Source organism: Haliotis cracherodii, unplaced genomic scaffold, assembly GCF_022045235.1.
Source record: "Haliotis cracherodii isolate W230 unplaced genomic scaffold, xgHalCrac1.p SCAF_1, whole genome shotgun sequence".
NCBI classification, from domain to species: Eukaryota; Metazoa; Mollusca; class Gastropoda; order Lepetellida; family Haliotidae; genus Haliotis; species Haliotis cracherodii.
Window position 1 is genome coordinate 13,906,130 of NW_027266264.1, and position 16,862 is coordinate 13,922,991.

The window sequence follows — 16,862 nt, forward strand, 5'->3', positions numbered from 1 at the left end:
TGAAAGTGGTTAAGGTAACTCTGCTCAACGACTTGCAGCACCTTTAATTAGACAACTAGGCCACCCTTGCCCCTTTGAATGATCCAAGTTAAAATGTTGAGACAAAACAACCAATTCAGATAGAGTGTACAGATTGACAATATACTCACAGTGAAAGCCTTGCTGAAATCTACATCCTCTTGTGGAGCTGTTCCCGATGGCATGTCGTCAATGTGGTACAGTCTGAAATTAATAGGAAGTCTTATGAACAACTGCAGTTCTAACATTCACAATACACCTATCACCAGTGCAGAGAAACACGTGCACCTGACAATCACGGGAGAGATTGACATTACATGCAAAATCATAAACATGTCCCAACCCCACCTAATCCTGAATGCCCCAAAACTTCCAAACAAATAAATGATCTCAAACCAACTACTGTTAATAATAATAAGAAGAGTGAGTGAGTGAGTGAGTATGGTTTTATGCCGCTTTTAGCAATATTCCAGCAATATCACGGTGGGGAACACCAGAAATGGGCTTCACACATTGTACCCATGTCGGGAATCGAACCCGTGTCTTCGGCGTGACGAGCGAACGCTTTAACCACTAGGCTACCCGACCACCCCAACAATAATAATAAGAAGAAGAAGAAGAAGAAGAAGAAGAAGAAGAAGAATATATGTATGAATATCATTTCACATAATCATTGATAACAACTGTGAACATGGTGTTGACATTCTACTCCTCATGTTTGCCACTTATTTGTTAAGTAGCTTTAATCATCATGGTTAGCATCTCTGCATGTGGCCCTCTACATCATCGTTATTCTCCAGCTTTTCTCACCTCTCTGAGCCCGCCTTTCTCTTTGTGGCCATCTCCAGGGTGGCCAGTTTCTTGGGGTTCTTGAACTGCCAGGTATAGAAGGCCTCCTTCGATGCTGTGATGATGTGAGTCTTGGTCATTGTCAGGTACATGGGGTCCATCTCTATGTACTTGGAGTCCAGTGGAGTGCCGATAGAGTTGCACAGAACCAACACATACTGAGGGTAGAAGAGAGTTGACTATTGATGTCCCCCTTTGTTAAGTCAATATACCATGCTCATCATTATATGCCTTTTTGATCCGTCATGATACAAATAATTCATATATCAAGGGGAGATAAGTAATTATTATGTCCCTTTATCTTCTACACTTGATCTCTGCTGCCACACAATTATTTAAACAAAAGTAAAGCACAATTCAGAATTATGACACAAAAACAAGCTTATAAGATCGAACAATAAAATAATCATCATGTAATACGTTAATTACAGTCTACATACATGGCCCACCATCTCGTCAGCTTTAGTTGCCAAGCAGCAATAATCTCCAAAGGCTGTCACAGCAATGAGATTCTTTACATACTTCACATATTTCTGAAAATACAGGTCACAATAAAAATACAGTAAACTACATTTAAAACAATGAAATGACAGATATAACGAACTATTTCTCCATCCCGTCCATTTGCTGTATATAAGCATATACATATGCTTATAACGAACTACGGAATTAACATCCCTTTGAGTTTGTTTTAAATTGAGTTTACTGTACATACCCCTGAGCAGAACCCTACAGGTTATACTATTTCATAATTAATCAGGGAATTAGTTAAATTATTTATAAGGGGAGGCAATTTATTTTCTTGGTTTTACCTCATTGTTCTTTGTGTCCCAGAAGATGACGCAGTGCTCCAGTCTGTCCGGCTTGGTGAAAGAGTACACCACGGTGTTGGAGCAGTACCCCCACTACAACACACACACAGCTCCATCATATATAACACGCCACTGTGTTGGAGCAGTACCCCTACTACACCACACACACAGCTCCATCATATATAACACACCTCAGTGTTGGAGCAGTACCCCCACTATTACACACACATACAGCTCCATCATATATAACACACATGTGTCCAACATCCTGACCAAGAATGGGAAATATCAGAGCATATCTGCATAAAACACGCAAAATATATCACCAATACCCAGTTACTTTTGAGTTGTATGTATATAAATATGCATGATTATAAACAACAGATAACAACACTAAGTAATTACCCAAAGCAGCCATTTCTGATTGAGTATCTGTGTGTTCAGTTATGGTTCTTTATTAATTGAATGCAGGCATGACCTACTCATAAACTCAAAAAGTGAATGAAGTCTTTGATATGCATTAATAGTTGGGAGTACATAAATACATCACATTTTTTATGGATAGCAACTTCTTTTATTCTTTGACACCTGATGAATCATTCACCTGATGAGTGAGTGAGTATGGTTTTACGCTGCTTTTAACAATATTCCAGCAATATCACGGCGGGGGAAACCAGAAATGGGCTTCACACATTGTACCAATGTCGGGAATCGAACCCAGGTTTTCGGCGTGACGAGCGAATGCTTAAACCACTAGGCTACCCGACCACCCCACCTGATGAAGGAGCAAGAAGTAGCTCTGAAATGGTGTGACAAAGGATAAAAGTAGATGCAACCCATAAAAAGTGTTATCTATTCATTATATCATGCTTATTCTTACAGGTATATTGCTGTTCTGATGCACATGGCTTTATTTACCCCATTGTTTATTTGTACATTTTAAGACGAGGATGATTTCTAAATGCATGTTTACATTAGCTATTGTAAAATTATTAACAAACTTCCCTTCAGTTACCAGACACAGACAAGAAGTAAAAGAGTGTTCTCCAAACTTAAATATATTTTGCATATGTAACTTTTGGGGAAGTTGATCCATAAACATGACAAACTAAGTAAATTGAAATAAACAGATTAACATAAGATTCTCAATGAGAAAAAAAGTTGATTGAATGACCTTGTAGTCAGGTCTGATGTTGGCGAAGTAGATGAAGGAGTCGACAGCCAGTGCTATCCTCAAGCTGCCTCCCTCCCAGGAGCAGGCATACATCTGCTTGCCCGGAACCTTCAGTGTCCGCAGGTGCTGCAAATACCCATCACATATCATTTTCTTATTCATTACAAACCCAGATATGTCACTACACAGGCTGGATAAGTGAGTGAGTGATCTGGTTCAACAACGCTGTAACAGTATAAGATTACGATATACCACAGCATGTCAGTTTGATGTGGGGGAAAGCCAGAACTGATGCACTTAGCAGGTCTTAGAGGTTTACCACTCTTGGTGCTGAGAAACCTTGAAACAGGATCAGGGTGAATCTGGGATTCAAACATATGATCATAGGTTCCAGGCACATCTAAGGGACTCAACTCTGCAAAGTGAATTAAATGTTTCGTCCTGGATGTCTGGGTGAAATGACTTCACAAAGTAACGCAAAACTATATTTTATGACAATCACACAGTTGCCAACAGTCAGGGAAGCACAATGAAACTGTCTGCAGTTTAAAACAGTTTATTTGACATAGGCCTACAACTAGTTTTTTGTTTATAATGCACCATTTTGTACAGTCAGTAACCAATTTAATATATATAGAGGTTATCACGCGAGTGTGTTTGGGGATGGTAAATATCCTGCATTAGGAATAAACATTGTATATAGCGAGCCTTGGTCAGATGTTGTTGACAGTCGGTCTGTCCTGTCATAACGTTAAGAAGTGTAGTCCGATGTACACACAGCGACAAAACGAAACAAGCTAACAATTTAAACATATTTCATCCAAATCTAACTATTTTAATTTGTGGAGAAAGGTTCAAGCCGCAGAGGTCTACAAGCACAGATATGGCTACTGATCCCGCTTGGCTAGGCCTCGTGCCCTCGCAAAATTGTGTCGAAATTTATATCTCCAAAACTTATAAAATGCCTTAGCTACGTCACAGTTAGACACTGATTTTCAGTATATTAGACTGTTCTTTTGATAATGAAAGCAATTTTCTCTTTAGTTTATCCAGATTCCCGGTGGTTAATTCTGACTCGATCGCCAAATGACAAGGGCAACGCCATGTTTGTTTATAAACAGTGAAAGTAGTCCCTACTTGACCTTTGATATTTGCATCTCTATCCGCATATGACCTCAACGGATATCGTTTTTATCCGTTGGCTTTATCCTGCCGAGAAACCTACCCATTATATGATAAATAGAATTATCGTTTGTAAACATAACTTTTGCCAGGCATTATGAATTAACTTTGATCACACATGTATAAAATTTGCATGAAAAATAAAATTGTTAAAAAATTACAAAATAATTAATCAATGTGAAATGCAAATAAACACAATAAATATGATTAAGTACAATGTCAATCCTAATATTAACAAATTTATTTGAAATGTCTTGTGTTAACACAATGGATTGTAAAGACATGACATCTACCTCTCCAAACGGTGTGTAGAACTGCACAACATTGACTTCCTTATCCTGTCCCATTGCATGCTGGGAGCCAGCTACCGCCAGCACATTCCCCGAGTGGTTCCAACCTATCTGAGCTACATGCATACCAGTGTCGATCAGGATAGGATCTGCAACACAAATACATTGTCAGCAATCCTTGCTTAGTACAAGACCAGTATCTAACACAATGTAATGCTTACATGAAGTTACATCTGATATTATCCTTGACTATTTGAATTATATGACAATAAAATGCATGTCCAGTCGCATTATACTCATGTGGGGGAAATTCTGGTGATTGTGACGTTACTTTCCAAATGAAGGTTTGGTAACAACTGTGTCGAGAAAGTTCACAACAAAATCATGAAGATATAACTGGGTAACACAGAAATGTATGCTTAAAAGATTTGATACCACTGCCACATTTGATGGTAGAAATGTGATGTCCTAAATAACATTCTTATCCTAGTTCAAAGGTATGAAAATGCTACACAAGTTGCACGTGGAGTTAAAAATGAGCATTTTGGGATAAATGCATGTTTTCATAGATTTATACTACACAGTGCTTTAGTTTCAACTGTTCCTCTGCTCCAGTACTGTCTGCTGGTAAAGGAAGGGATACCTTTACCAGCAGACAGTACTTCATCAGAGAGACAATTGAAACAGACTATATACCCCATGCCCCAATACCCCAGAGTTATCCATCTTGGCCCATGCTCCCTCATACTCTTCACTGTATGGCAGCAGGCACAGCGTAGACAGTGGTGCCGGGAGGGTAAGGCAGTGGAGCCAGACGAAGTCCGGGTAGGCATGAAGGTGTAGCATCAGGTAAGTATAAAAACATTGCCTTTATCCGATGTTTTACTTTACCTGACGCTACACAGTGCTTTAATCAACTGACATGGAAAGCAGGCTTACAGTGATAAGCACGACCCGGTTAACCCGGCAGTTGGCGCTTGCCATGGAAATCCCAGGAAAGACCAATGTGGACTTGTCTGTGGGTCCACTGGTCAAACCTACAACAGGCCATATCAAGAGCGCGAAGAGCTTCAACCCTGGACGCCATGGCAAAGGGCCAGTAGGAGGCAAGTGTTGACGTGGAGAACCTCAATGGAAGCAGGTGCAAGTGCATCCTAGGATGCTTGACATAAAACCCTGGAATCCTGTTAAGGTCTTCAGCTGGAGAACGGAACTTCTCTTTCTGGGTCTCCAGCTTGAACCCTGATGAAGGTGAAGAGTTCTGGCACTGAGGCAAGGCAGGTACCTCCGGCTATCAAGGAGCGGAAGGACGCGAGGCAAGCAAGTAGCAATGGTGGAACCAGCAAAGGACATTCCTGGGTAAAAACATCAGGTAGTCACCCACCTACAGGACGGTGGCCTACACCGGAGTGATATTTCATCGCAGAGGAAGCGAGTGGATGAGACCCCAGTTGAGTACTGAATATAGGTGGCCAGGTGCGGTAACTGCTGATTGGCATCTGAAGGACTCACGTACATGAAGTCCTGGAGAGCCTAGTACACAAAGGCCGCCACGGATAGTGGCTGGAAGACGCGTCAGAGAGCAAAGACCATGCAGGAAAGACGAGACTCTAACATGAGCAGAAACGAACTCAGAATGGAAGTCCCCATTAGCAAGCGCATGTCGTCCACAGCTGGAGAGGAGTCAACAATGGATGGTCGGACGGGAAGAATAGCAAAAGCATTGTCTAAGGAGAACAACATGTTGGTGACCAACTGGTCGCATGGTAGGAGAAACCGCACCAGAGTCAGGGATTGGACAGTCCATCTGTGGGAAAAACACCTTGTCCTAGCAAAGGGCAGGGCAGATGATCAGCAACCCCGGTTGGCATATTCAAGGGATGGGGTGACGACCATGACACGAAGATGTGCTAAGTTACTTTGGCGCCATAAATTACATAAATAAACGGCAAAAAGCAGGAATATATTGCAAAGAAGTAGAATATATTTCCTGGGGAAGGATATACTGGATAAACACCACAAAAACTTCAAGAAAACCAAGAAAATTGAAGGTAACATTCTCCTTATTAGCATGTCTGTCATTTTAGGCAGACAGAAGAATACAAGGGAGCACAGGCCAAGGTGTATCACTCTGGGGTATGGGGGCACAGGCTTTATAGTATGTTTCAACTGTCTCTCTGTTTGTATATGTTGGGAAGCCAAAGTACTGTGTAGCGTCAGGTAAGGTAAAACACAATTTGTATCAGTAGAAATAATTACAAAATATTCAAACTGTTTGTGATAACTACACATGACTCCTGTATTGCCTCACACATTATGCACAGCTCTGTACAAGGCGATGCACATCATACACGCAGACAATCTGGAGGCAAATCCATTTAGTCCTACCATTAGAATTTGTAATAACAACACATTTTCTGGCTTTAGTATCCATAATGAATTTCATTATTACTATTCAATATTCCGTACATCATTTTAGACATAATCGTGTGTGGCTGATTGGTACTTACTTTCATCTACTTCCTGTCGCATTATCTGACAGCGACCATTGTCAAAACAGAGCGCAAAACATGGGCAGTTTGCCTCCACATATCCGTTGAGTCCATTATACCACTGCAGTCCAGCGATGTGGATGGCACCGGTCACATTCGACAGACAGTGCACCTGGAGCTTGGTCTGGAATATTGACAAGGGGAGATAAATACATAGCAGAGGATGAAAACAGCAATCACTTCTATACTTAAGTAATTCAGTGTAATAGCATCCATACCCTTTCACATATACATGGATTGTCATAAAACCGATACAGTTTACAGGAACTTGTTTTTCAGCAGATAACTAACTCTCCAGGATGGTATGTCATCTAAAAAAAGAAACCACCTTGGGTCAATTGAATAAATTACCGATGACATAGTTTTTACGGCATTTGATTGGTCTCTTGAAAATAGACATACGTCATGTGCATAATATTAATCGCCGTGCTATATGTTCATTGGTCAAAAAGAGCTTGGGATAGTCCGCGTTCACATAAGTTGAACGGAAAGAAAGGAAGTAAACGTTTTCCGGGAAACGCGAATGGGGAGGTAACTCTAAATTGGAGGTAAACAAATCAAGGAAAATCTTCGCGAAATCAAAAGTTATCACAGTGAATTTAGAAATCTAGGTATTTCTCAACCAATTGTGAAACGGAAAAAAGCAAGACGCAATAAAAAATGGTCTTAAATTTTATTTATAGACACAAAATCATAAATTAAGACACATTTTGCGTATTAGCGTCCCTTAATTTCTAACCCTGAGGGTATCGGAAGTATCTTAACAAGTTTCCCTGCAAGGATGTCAAGGTCACCACAAATGTCTACATTTATGATAAAGGAATGTCTATCTAAAACCACATGCTCATCGACGCTGTAAATACCAAATGTTGTCAGTAATTTTCCATACCATTCTTTTTCTATGTGAACTAAAACAGCTGTGACAGACATGAGCGAGTGAGTTTGACGCCACTTTGACCAGCATTACACCTACATGCAGGAGGAAATCCCGAAGTGATGCAAGTCTTTGATGTTTACCATTTTTGTAAAACCCGCGAGCTCACGAACCTAGAACTATAATCAGGGTGAACCCATGGCCCCAAGACAGACACGGTGCCACTCTGGCATGTTATGGCATCATGATACAACATATGAGGAACGCTTCTTGTTACAGTGTTTGATATAGTTCTACTTTCCCCGGCTATAGCACAGACTCACAATGAAGTTGCCAGTGTTGTCAAATATATGAACTTCTCCATTCAACATTCCAAATAAGATCTTCTTGCCATCTGGGGACCACTGAAACAAACGTAGTTATTGTGAATGTAAATACAAGGTGAGGTCAAATTGGGTTTAACGTTGTGTCCAAGATTATTGCACTTATATAGCGACGTGCATGCATGCATGTGTGTGTGTGTGTGTGTGGCTGCTTGTACTAGACCGGACTGATGCCGATTTAAAGTGCTAGCTCACTGAGATACCATGCCGCAGTTTAACATGAATACCCCACTCAGACACAGTATACTGACTCCGAGCTGACCAGTCCTTGCTTTAGCCCCTTAATGCTGAGCGCCAGACAGGGTAACAACAAGTACCATCTTTTAACGTCTTTTGGGCGGACGCTCTACCACTAGACCACGGAGGCGGTCGAATGTAAATACAAAGTATTATCATATCATATGTAATGTGATCAGCGCAATAAACCAATCTGAAAAATTTGGTATCCTGTTATATCCAATAAACATGCAACTGAAGCTGAACTACTACTTATATGATGCATTGCCTTATTGCTCAATAAATATTGCCTATTTCCTATAAAGTTTACATAGGGGCTTGTGTGCATGATTCTGGCAACAAACAGTTTGCATGTATTATACTCAACAAAGGTTCACACAATACCACTGACAAAAACATCCAACTAATCATCGTCAATAATTTCTATTTAACTGCTGAAACAGAGCTCTCAAACAAAAGTACATTTGTACCCATGATCTTGACTCTTGTGAAGCAAGGTTATAAAATGAATATTACAGTTAGGGTGCTTGTGACAATGGTCTGACATCACGGCTAAATTGGAAAGTTATATTCGGTGACCACATTTCAACTATGGAACGTGTACTGACATGTCTCCAAGGTGCTGTACAATGTAACACAGTGACCATCTCACCTCAACACAAGCCAGCTGCAACCCTCGCAGTTCCTTCCCCCAGATGCGGTTACCATCCACAGACCCAACAATCACAGCACCTGAAACAGACCCCTGCCTTTATCACATACGTTGTAAATGTTGAAATTATTCTTATTTGTCCATAAAAATGGTAACCATTTCAAAGAAGTCCTGGCATCATTAAGGATTGCTCCTATAGTACCGGTATTTGAATGTAGAGACAAGTAAATATGTAACCTCTAACTAACAACAGGTAAATGACAAGGACCCCATGACTTTCATGCATAATTCCAACATTGCTGAAACTGTGAGACATCTAAGGACATCATCATCATCATCATCATCATCATCATCATCATCATCTTACCATCTTCATACACAATACAGATCTTTTGTCCATCAGCATTCCACTTCATTCCCCTGACCACAGACTTGTTCCTGTTGTTTATCATCTCCTCATACCATGAACCTGCCAACATCACAGCTCAGCATCAAACCAAATAACATCGGGTGCTATTTCAACTGAAAATTCTAGAAATATATGGAGTGATAAGGAACATCAGTGTCGCCTAATCTTTTCATTATTCAATCCCATTATAACCTATCAATTTTCACATAGCAAAGTGACTGCCACAAATTTACCAAATGGTAAAGCTATACCCGAGGCTAGTAGAATGTCAGGTGTTTCGGGGACGTTCCTATATGTTACAACCAGTCACTGCTACTAAGTCTGTATCATCATGTTAATGTGATGAAAATGATGCAGTGGTGAATTGTATCAGCATTAGTGGGGGATGCCAACTGATATAGAAATCAGATCTTTTACTACAATGGCTTTCTGTCAAAGGAGGTCACATCAAGTGAACTTTCTGATCTGCCAAACAGTGTGATGGCCTCTAAAATCTCAGTACAGTCTTGTGAAGCAATCAGGGCATAATTTCGCATTTCTGTATCACAAAAACAAATATCAATGGGCAGTTCAAAGGAGAATAAAATAGGCTATGGTCATCTTACACCAAAATATTTATACTATCAGTAGAACATGTGCGTTCTGGGTAGATTTTCTTCTTGTTAAGATCATATTTTTTTAAATGAAGGTGGTAACAAAATGAAGCCAAATCAGTTTAGCAAGTTGACATTTAATTGGCTCAAGAACCCCGCATTCTTCATTTTCACTGTCATATCAAAGTTATCTCATGATTCTCCTGGCATTATCTCCCACGGAAAGTTAATCAGACCTTGATGGAGAGTGCTACCTTATCAGAATAATGATCAGATTTTAATGAGATTGGCAAAAGGATGATCTGTCACTCCTTATGGTACTAAGACGTTCTAGAGAGTGCTGCAGTACAAAAGCAGAGTGTTAGAAAAGCTGAATACAGTACATTCATATATCCTATTGTAGAGTAAATACTAAATATGAAGGTAATGATTACACATATTACTGCTGACAATGCTGTAGTAGAATGTAATATTACCTTTGTAAAGCATCCATACAATGATGAGGCCGTACTGGTCACTTGTGGTCAGCTTCTGGTAATGTTCATTCCATGTCACACACTGGACAGCACCTTCATGAAATTGCAAATGCAAGGCTTCAGATAGGTCAATTTTCCAAGATATTGACTGATCATCATCCAAAATTACCTTCTGAATTTTCAAATTTTGTCATGATATAGAAGAAAGATCTGTTGAAAGATGAAACAATCATGTCACTATGCCATGTTTCTTGCAAGTCAATGAAAAGGTGTCAGTATACGAAGAAATCATAAATATATAATGACAAAGGTAAACAATTAATACTTGTGCTTACCAAAAATCAGATTTAATATCTCAATATAGCAATGAATTCTTGAATTAATCCCTTCTATAGGATGGTGAGATGCGGTGAAATTGGGTTTAACGTCGCGTTCAAGATGCACTTATAAAGCGACGTGCATGCATATATTTGTGTGTGTGTGTGGCTGCTTGTACTAGTCCGTAGGGGGCATGGGTGGCCCAGTCGTCTAAGGCACCGTGATTCGCTGCGCAGAGTTGCATCACTTGGGACCCGATTATGTTGCTAGGTTTGGCAGCACCATACCCGTGCTCGCGGGTTTCACCAAAGTGGTAAATGTCTGAAACCTGCATCACTTTGGTCTTTCCTCCCACATTAAGCTGACACGCCGCGATATGACTGGAATACTATTAAAAGCGATGTTAAACCTAATTCACTCACTCACTTCTACTAGTCCGGACTGATGCCGACTTATAGTGCTAGCTCACTGAGATACCATGCTGCAGTTTAACATTAATACCCCACTCAGACACAGTATTGTGACTCTGAGCCAACCAGTCCTTGTTTTAGCCCTTTAATGCCGAGCGCCAGACAGGGTAACAACAAGTAACATTTTTCAATGTCTTTAGGTATGACGCAGCTGGGTCTATAGGATGGGCCAGAGAATCATAGGTGGGGGTGAAGGCATTTAAACAATAAGCTATCTTAAAACAAATCTCTTGCATTACTGAATAGTTGGGTCATTTTCACGTTTTTTTCATTTGCAAGGAAATCAACATGAAATTTGGGACCTATCACATGTATCATGTTCAAATTATAAGTTTGTTTCAAAAAGTAAAATGTAGCTACTAAGCAAAACATCTAAGAGTGTTGGATAAGCATTTTGGGGAGGTATGTACTATTACTGCATTCATTAAATATACAGAGTATATTCTTTAAACTGTTCATTACTACAAACTGACCTTTACACATTAAATATATGTGTTCAATTTCACGCAGCAACAGTTGAACCAGTGACGCTGATGATACTCTACTCACCACTATGTCCCTCAAGTGACTGGTTCATGGACAAATTGCTTGGAGCTGCCAGGCCCTTGACTTTCATGTCTTTCCCTAGATAAGAGAACACAGTGTTAACAATAACAATCTCACATAGGCGCATGTGTTCATGCATGGTGTTAGTCCAAGCAAAAATTATATACATGAAGTGGTATTGTTACTTCACTTACGTGAATAAATAATTGAAGACTGAGACTATGTATAATTATGATAATATAGTGTATTGTTTGTTTGTTTGTTGTTAAAACACCGCACTCAACAATATTCCAGCTATATGACGGCAGTCTGTAAGTAATCGAGTCTGGACCAGACAATCCAGTGATTGACAACATGAGCATTAATCCACGCAATTGGGATCGATGACAAGCATCAATGCATCAGCCTGACCACCCGATCCTGTTAGTCACCTCTTACGACAAGCATAGTTGCTGAAGACCTATTCTACCCCGGATCTTCATGGGCCGATGATATAGTGTAAAAAGGAATGATACATATAAAATCATTATATTATTTCTTATTATACCTAATCACAGTATCCATCAGGATTTTGGCTAAGGTGAACAACAGTCAAATACACTGTAAAGAACTACAGAGGGTTAACTATAAGTTGAAGAAGTGTTTGTAAATATTGTTGGATATACATAGCATGTCACACTATATTATCGCGGTAGTTAATTTATAACAGATCATAATGGTGAATGCTTACTAACATATTAAACATGTTATATGCAAAGTATTTCTTGTTTTTTATTCAACTAGGATTGATTGATGCTGATTTCAAAGTTTCTGTCATTAGCAACTCAAGGGCAGGCAACTCTTTATTATCGCGGTATCACTGTTTTGTGGTGTGGTTTGTGTGGATTATGAGGTTTACATTACTTCCTCTTTGGGATTATGCATAATCAGTATTCATACGATTATGTTGGGGCAAGGGGCATTGTCCAAACAAGTGCATTCTTTTCTAAACAATAGTGAATGTAGGTAGGGGTAATTCCACTTCAAAAACATTCCAGAATCTATGATAAAAAAGTTTACATGTGTACTTACGAGTAGCAGTGACATACCGCAACGAGTCCTGTATTTGATCATGTGATGAAATATTGTGCTTAGATTTGCATAAGTGAACAGTCGAAAGAGCAGACAGAGGGTGATTTACTGATACCGCAATAATATAGAGCCTGCTATAATATAGAGTCATACTATACCATGCGCAATGTACATCAATAATTAGTTAAACTCTTAATTTGGACAAAGATATATTGTTTACCTGTTTGGGTCTCCAATTTGAGCACTTTGAGCAGACCATCTTCTCCTCCACATGCAATGTAGCCATGCTCTTTGTTCCATGACACACACCGCAGTCGGGTGTTGTTAGGAATAGCTATCTGTAACACGCAAAAGACAGTTAACCATAGCCTTTAGGTGTTAAAATAAATCATAATATACAGATTTTATGTTAAAAACCCATGATACTATTTGATAAAATACTTAACTCAAACACAAATACCCCAGTGAGAAATGATATTCATTGTTGATTTGAAACAATGTGTTCATGCTATATCATAACCGAAAAAACAGATCATTAGATTAATTTCAGCAAGGGACTTGTTGCTAAAAAATTAAGCTGCTACTGCATTCGATGTTACAACAATGAAATAAAGAATTCATCGCAAAAATATATGTATATGTTTAAGATAATTTGTGACTGACTAATTTGTTGTTAAACACTGAAAAACAGGAGAGTATGCAGTGCTAATGTCAGTTGCCATGAGAAGCTAACGATACATCAACTCAGCTTCATTGGCAACGGATTCTGGACTCAAACAGAAATGTCAATGAAGCTAAACATTTATTGACATCACTAATTTTGGAATAAATAAAACAAACCTTTTTGCTAAGATAGACAAACATATTGCTGGTGGTCAAGGCTTATTTCTCCAAAGGCACATAAAGTATCAAACACACTACACAGAAATGTTGCAGGACGCCGCCATACTTCTCAGGAATGTATGGGAGATCTCGCGAGACTTGCGCAGAGCATGTTGGGTAATCATCCTTTTAGCGCAAGGTGCTCGTCGAGGAAGGTAGTGAGGTGATCTTGTGGCCAATTTTAATCACTTCAGAGAGCTCGGTTCTCCTATTTGAAATAGAATCAGAATAAAAACTTGAACTCAGAAGCAAAATAAACTTATTTCCATGTCTTAATTTGCAGGGTTAGCCGACAAGCTCAACAAAATCCGCGAAAATGGTTGCCCAAAAGAAATCGGTAAGCATGTTGACCACGTGGTTTGCTTTCACAACGCCATGTGGCGAAAAGAACCGAAGTATACATGGGTCACTTAGTAAGATTTCGCTAATGGCGTTATGATTGGTGCATTACGGTCAATTGTAAGACTTATGATCAACCATATCGGAACATATTATGGGCGGCTATTTGGTAAAAAAATACAAAGTTGAAAAAAGGGACAAAAGTACGCAATTAAGGTCAAATATTACGAATAAAGAACTAAATGTTACTACTTAAGGTCAAAATACAAAACAAACAGACTACGGTTAAACATTCAAAGTTGAAATAAATGTCAAAAGTACGCAATATTAATAGTCTAATGTTACGAAAAGACGTTTTAAGAAGAGAAAGAACAATGCGTACGAAAGAATGTCAGTGAGAACGACAGGACGTTTTCAATAAAGTTCTTTATTCGTAATATTTGATCTTAATTGCGTACTTTTGTCCTTTTTTCAACTTTGTATTTTTTGACCGAATGGCCGTCCATACATATTGGCGTCATGAGTAACATATGAAATGGGTCTGAAGGGGTCCTTATCGGCACGGGTACTACAGTTTTGTATCCCAGTTACGTTTCTGTATACAGAAATTTATTAAAAAAATGTACCTAGCCAGACGCAGAAATGTACCTTAAACATGAGTCCATATTCCGAAACCAGTTCATGTTGTTCTGGTTTGCCTGATGTCTAGTTGATGCTTGATAATGCTGTGCATCGTGGAATATCTGAGAAAAATATACAATGCACACTGCCATGTTGAATTTTACTGAGGTTTGGCATACAGGACCATGTTCCACAGAGCGATCTTAGGGCAATAATTGTCAGCCTAATTGGTTCCATGAACGGTTACATGTACGACACGTCCTGGGCCCGTTCAACAAATTGATATCAGAGCTAAGATGATAACTTCCATACATAGGCTCTGAGATCGCTTTGTGGAACAGGCCCAGGACGTGTTGTACATGTAACTGTTCATGGAACCAATTAGGCGCATTGTGCAATACAACCTACAGTGGAATGGACTTGGTTTCTGGTTTTGGCTAGGGTACATTTTTGTACACAGAAAGGGAAGACTTCCGCTCGTACCCCTCAAAAATATATATAATTAAAAGGTTCGAGCGGCAATGCATACATATATAACTTTTGGAGGGGGGATATGGGCGGAAGTCTTTCTGCTGAGGTTGTAGTGAAGGCTTGACATTGACAGTTGTCTTACCTTGTTGTGGCAAGATCCGCTTCTTGTAGGGGTGGTTGAGGGTAAAAAGCAATCACGGTATTCTTGATTGATTATATTTCGTGAATTACAGAAAAAGAGTGCAGAAAATATCAATGCCCGCCTGGCCCTGGTGATGAAAAGTGGGAAGTATGTGTTGGGCTACAAGCAGACTTTGAAAACCTTGAGAGGTGGCAAGGCCAAGCTGGTTATCATTGCCAACAACACCCCTCCTCTCAGGTAGGTGAACAAGAGCTGAATTCACATTCGTCCAAATGCATCTCTTCCAAAGAATCATTTCTGTAAAGTATACATCATTTAAGAACTATTTCACTTTGTAAGAGTGAAAGGTGATGTGAATGCGTATCTTTGAAAAGAAAATTCCTTGTATGAAAATGTTACAATATGGACGTCAAACCCATGATTAATGACATGTTTTGTAATTGACTTCGGAGCCTGATCTGGTGAAGATGGAGTCACACCTTATTAACATTTGTCTTCTTTATATCTCAAGTTGGCTCCTGTCAGTTGGTTAAACAGGTTTGTAACACAAGTGACTAAACATGTCCAGGTGCATTTCACAGATTGATTCTGCTTTGGACAACCTCTGGTGTAAGTGGAGCTTCTTGTTTTGCTTCAAATGTAGGAACGAGGGTTCAAAGTTGTTTGTGTTGCAGATTGTTTTCAACATGGAGGTAAATTAAAGATATATTGTGAAAGCGTAGGATTCCTATGCTTGTAAGAAACGACTAAGGGATTGGGTTGTCATGTTCAGTGACTTGGTTGATTGCATGTCATCATACCCCAATACCTTGAGACGTTGCTCATATCAATCACTGTTTGATCTACATCAGCATGATCTCATTATTTATGGGACCATGAATGTTGAGTTAGTGGCATAAAGCAGTTGTAGTCACTCGCCAAACAACCTGAATGATGATTTGCAACATTGTTTAATACCTTAATTTTGCAGGTGGTTCTGCATTCTGATTATGTATTTCTTCTACAAGACTTCTGTTAATCATGTTAATAGCAACATGTTTCCTTTGTAGGAAGAGTGAGATAGAGTACTACGCTATGTTGGCCAAGACAGGCGTTCACCACTACTCCGGCAACAATATTGAGCTGGGAACAGCCTGTGGAAAGTACTTCCGAGTCTGCACCCTCAGTATCACAGATCCAGGTAGGAGGATTTGACAACTGATTGATCGAAGTTTTCAAAAGCTTTTTCCATAGTTGAAATTATTAATACATAACCATGCTTTTCAATCTGTCTGATATGCCTGGAATATTGCTGAAATTAAAGATGTTGTGTAGATCAAAAATTTCATTTTGAGCACTTGACTAAATGTGTTTTTGTCTTTCAGGTGATTCTGACATCATCAGGAGCATGCCCACAGAGCAGCAACAGGCTTCATAGATATGTAAAGATCTTAATAAAGGTTGAAGCAAAACAGATGTTGTTTATGATGTTGCAGTTCTGTGAATTGAATGGAATATTGCT

At 39.4% G+C, this 16,862-nt stretch overlaps 2 protein-coding genes across 3 annotated transcripts in view; one reads left to right on the forward strand and one right to left on the reverse strand.

The window, feature by feature from the left end:
* The window catches only part of LOC139473287 (WD repeat-containing protein 35-like), a 36,282-nt gene extending 22,428 nt beyond the window's left edge, over positions 1-13,854 (reverse strand). For both annotated transcript variants that reach the window (XM_071255829.1, XM_071255823.1), the window contains exons 1-14: positions 13,747-13,854; positions 13,127-13,244; positions 11,839-11,913; positions 10,502-10,594; positions 9,391-9,492; positions 9,024-9,103; positions 8,075-8,155; positions 6,836-7,001; positions 4,329-4,474; positions 2,854-2,979; positions 1,680-1,772; positions 1,308-1,400; positions 829-1,025; positions 150-222 (exon numbers count right to left, since the gene is read on the reverse strand). In XM_071255829.1, coding sequence (XP_071111930.1) covers positions 150-222; positions 829-1,025; positions 1,308-1,400; positions 1,680-1,772; positions 2,854-2,979; positions 4,329-4,474; positions 6,836-7,001; positions 8,075-8,155; positions 9,024-9,103; positions 9,391-9,492; positions 10,502-10,594; positions 11,839-11,913; positions 13,127-13,244; positions 13,747-13,770 — 1,467 coding nt within the window. In that variant the 5' untranslated portion in view covers positions 13,771-13,854. The remainder of the gene's footprint in view (positions 1-149; positions 223-828; positions 1,026-1,307; positions 1,401-1,679; positions 1,773-2,853; positions 2,980-4,328; positions 4,475-6,835; positions 7,002-8,074; positions 8,156-9,023; positions 9,104-9,390; positions 9,493-10,501; positions 10,595-11,838; positions 11,914-13,126; positions 13,245-13,746) is intronic.
* Positions 13,855-14,017: 163 nt separating this feature from the next.
* LOC139460097 (large ribosomal subunit protein eL30-like) lies at positions 14,018-16,812 on the forward strand. Its single transcript, XM_071241695.1, has 4 exons — positions 14,018-14,125; positions 15,453-15,598; positions 16,411-16,541; positions 16,726-16,812. The coding sequence occupies exons 1-4, from the start codon at positions 14,105-14,107 to the stop codon at positions 16,776-16,778; spliced, it is 351 nt and encodes a 116-aa protein (XP_071097796.1). The 5' UTR covers positions 14,018-14,104; the 3' UTR covers positions 16,779-16,812.
* Positions 16,813-16,862: the final 50 nt, after the last annotated feature.

Bases quoted from the DNA above. Each gene is read 5' to 3' on its own strand.
- LOC139460097 (XM_071241695.1), top strand. From the start codon at position 14,105: ATGGTTGCCCAAAAGAAATCG. The intron at 15,599-16,410 runs GTAGGTGAACAA...TTTCCTTTGTAG, and splicing joins AACAACACCCCTCCTCTCAG to GAAGAGTGAGATAGAGTACT. The intron at 16,542-16,725 runs GTAGGAGGATTT...TTTGTCTTTCAG, and splicing joins CCTCAGTATCACAGATCCAG to GTGATTCTGACATCATCAGG.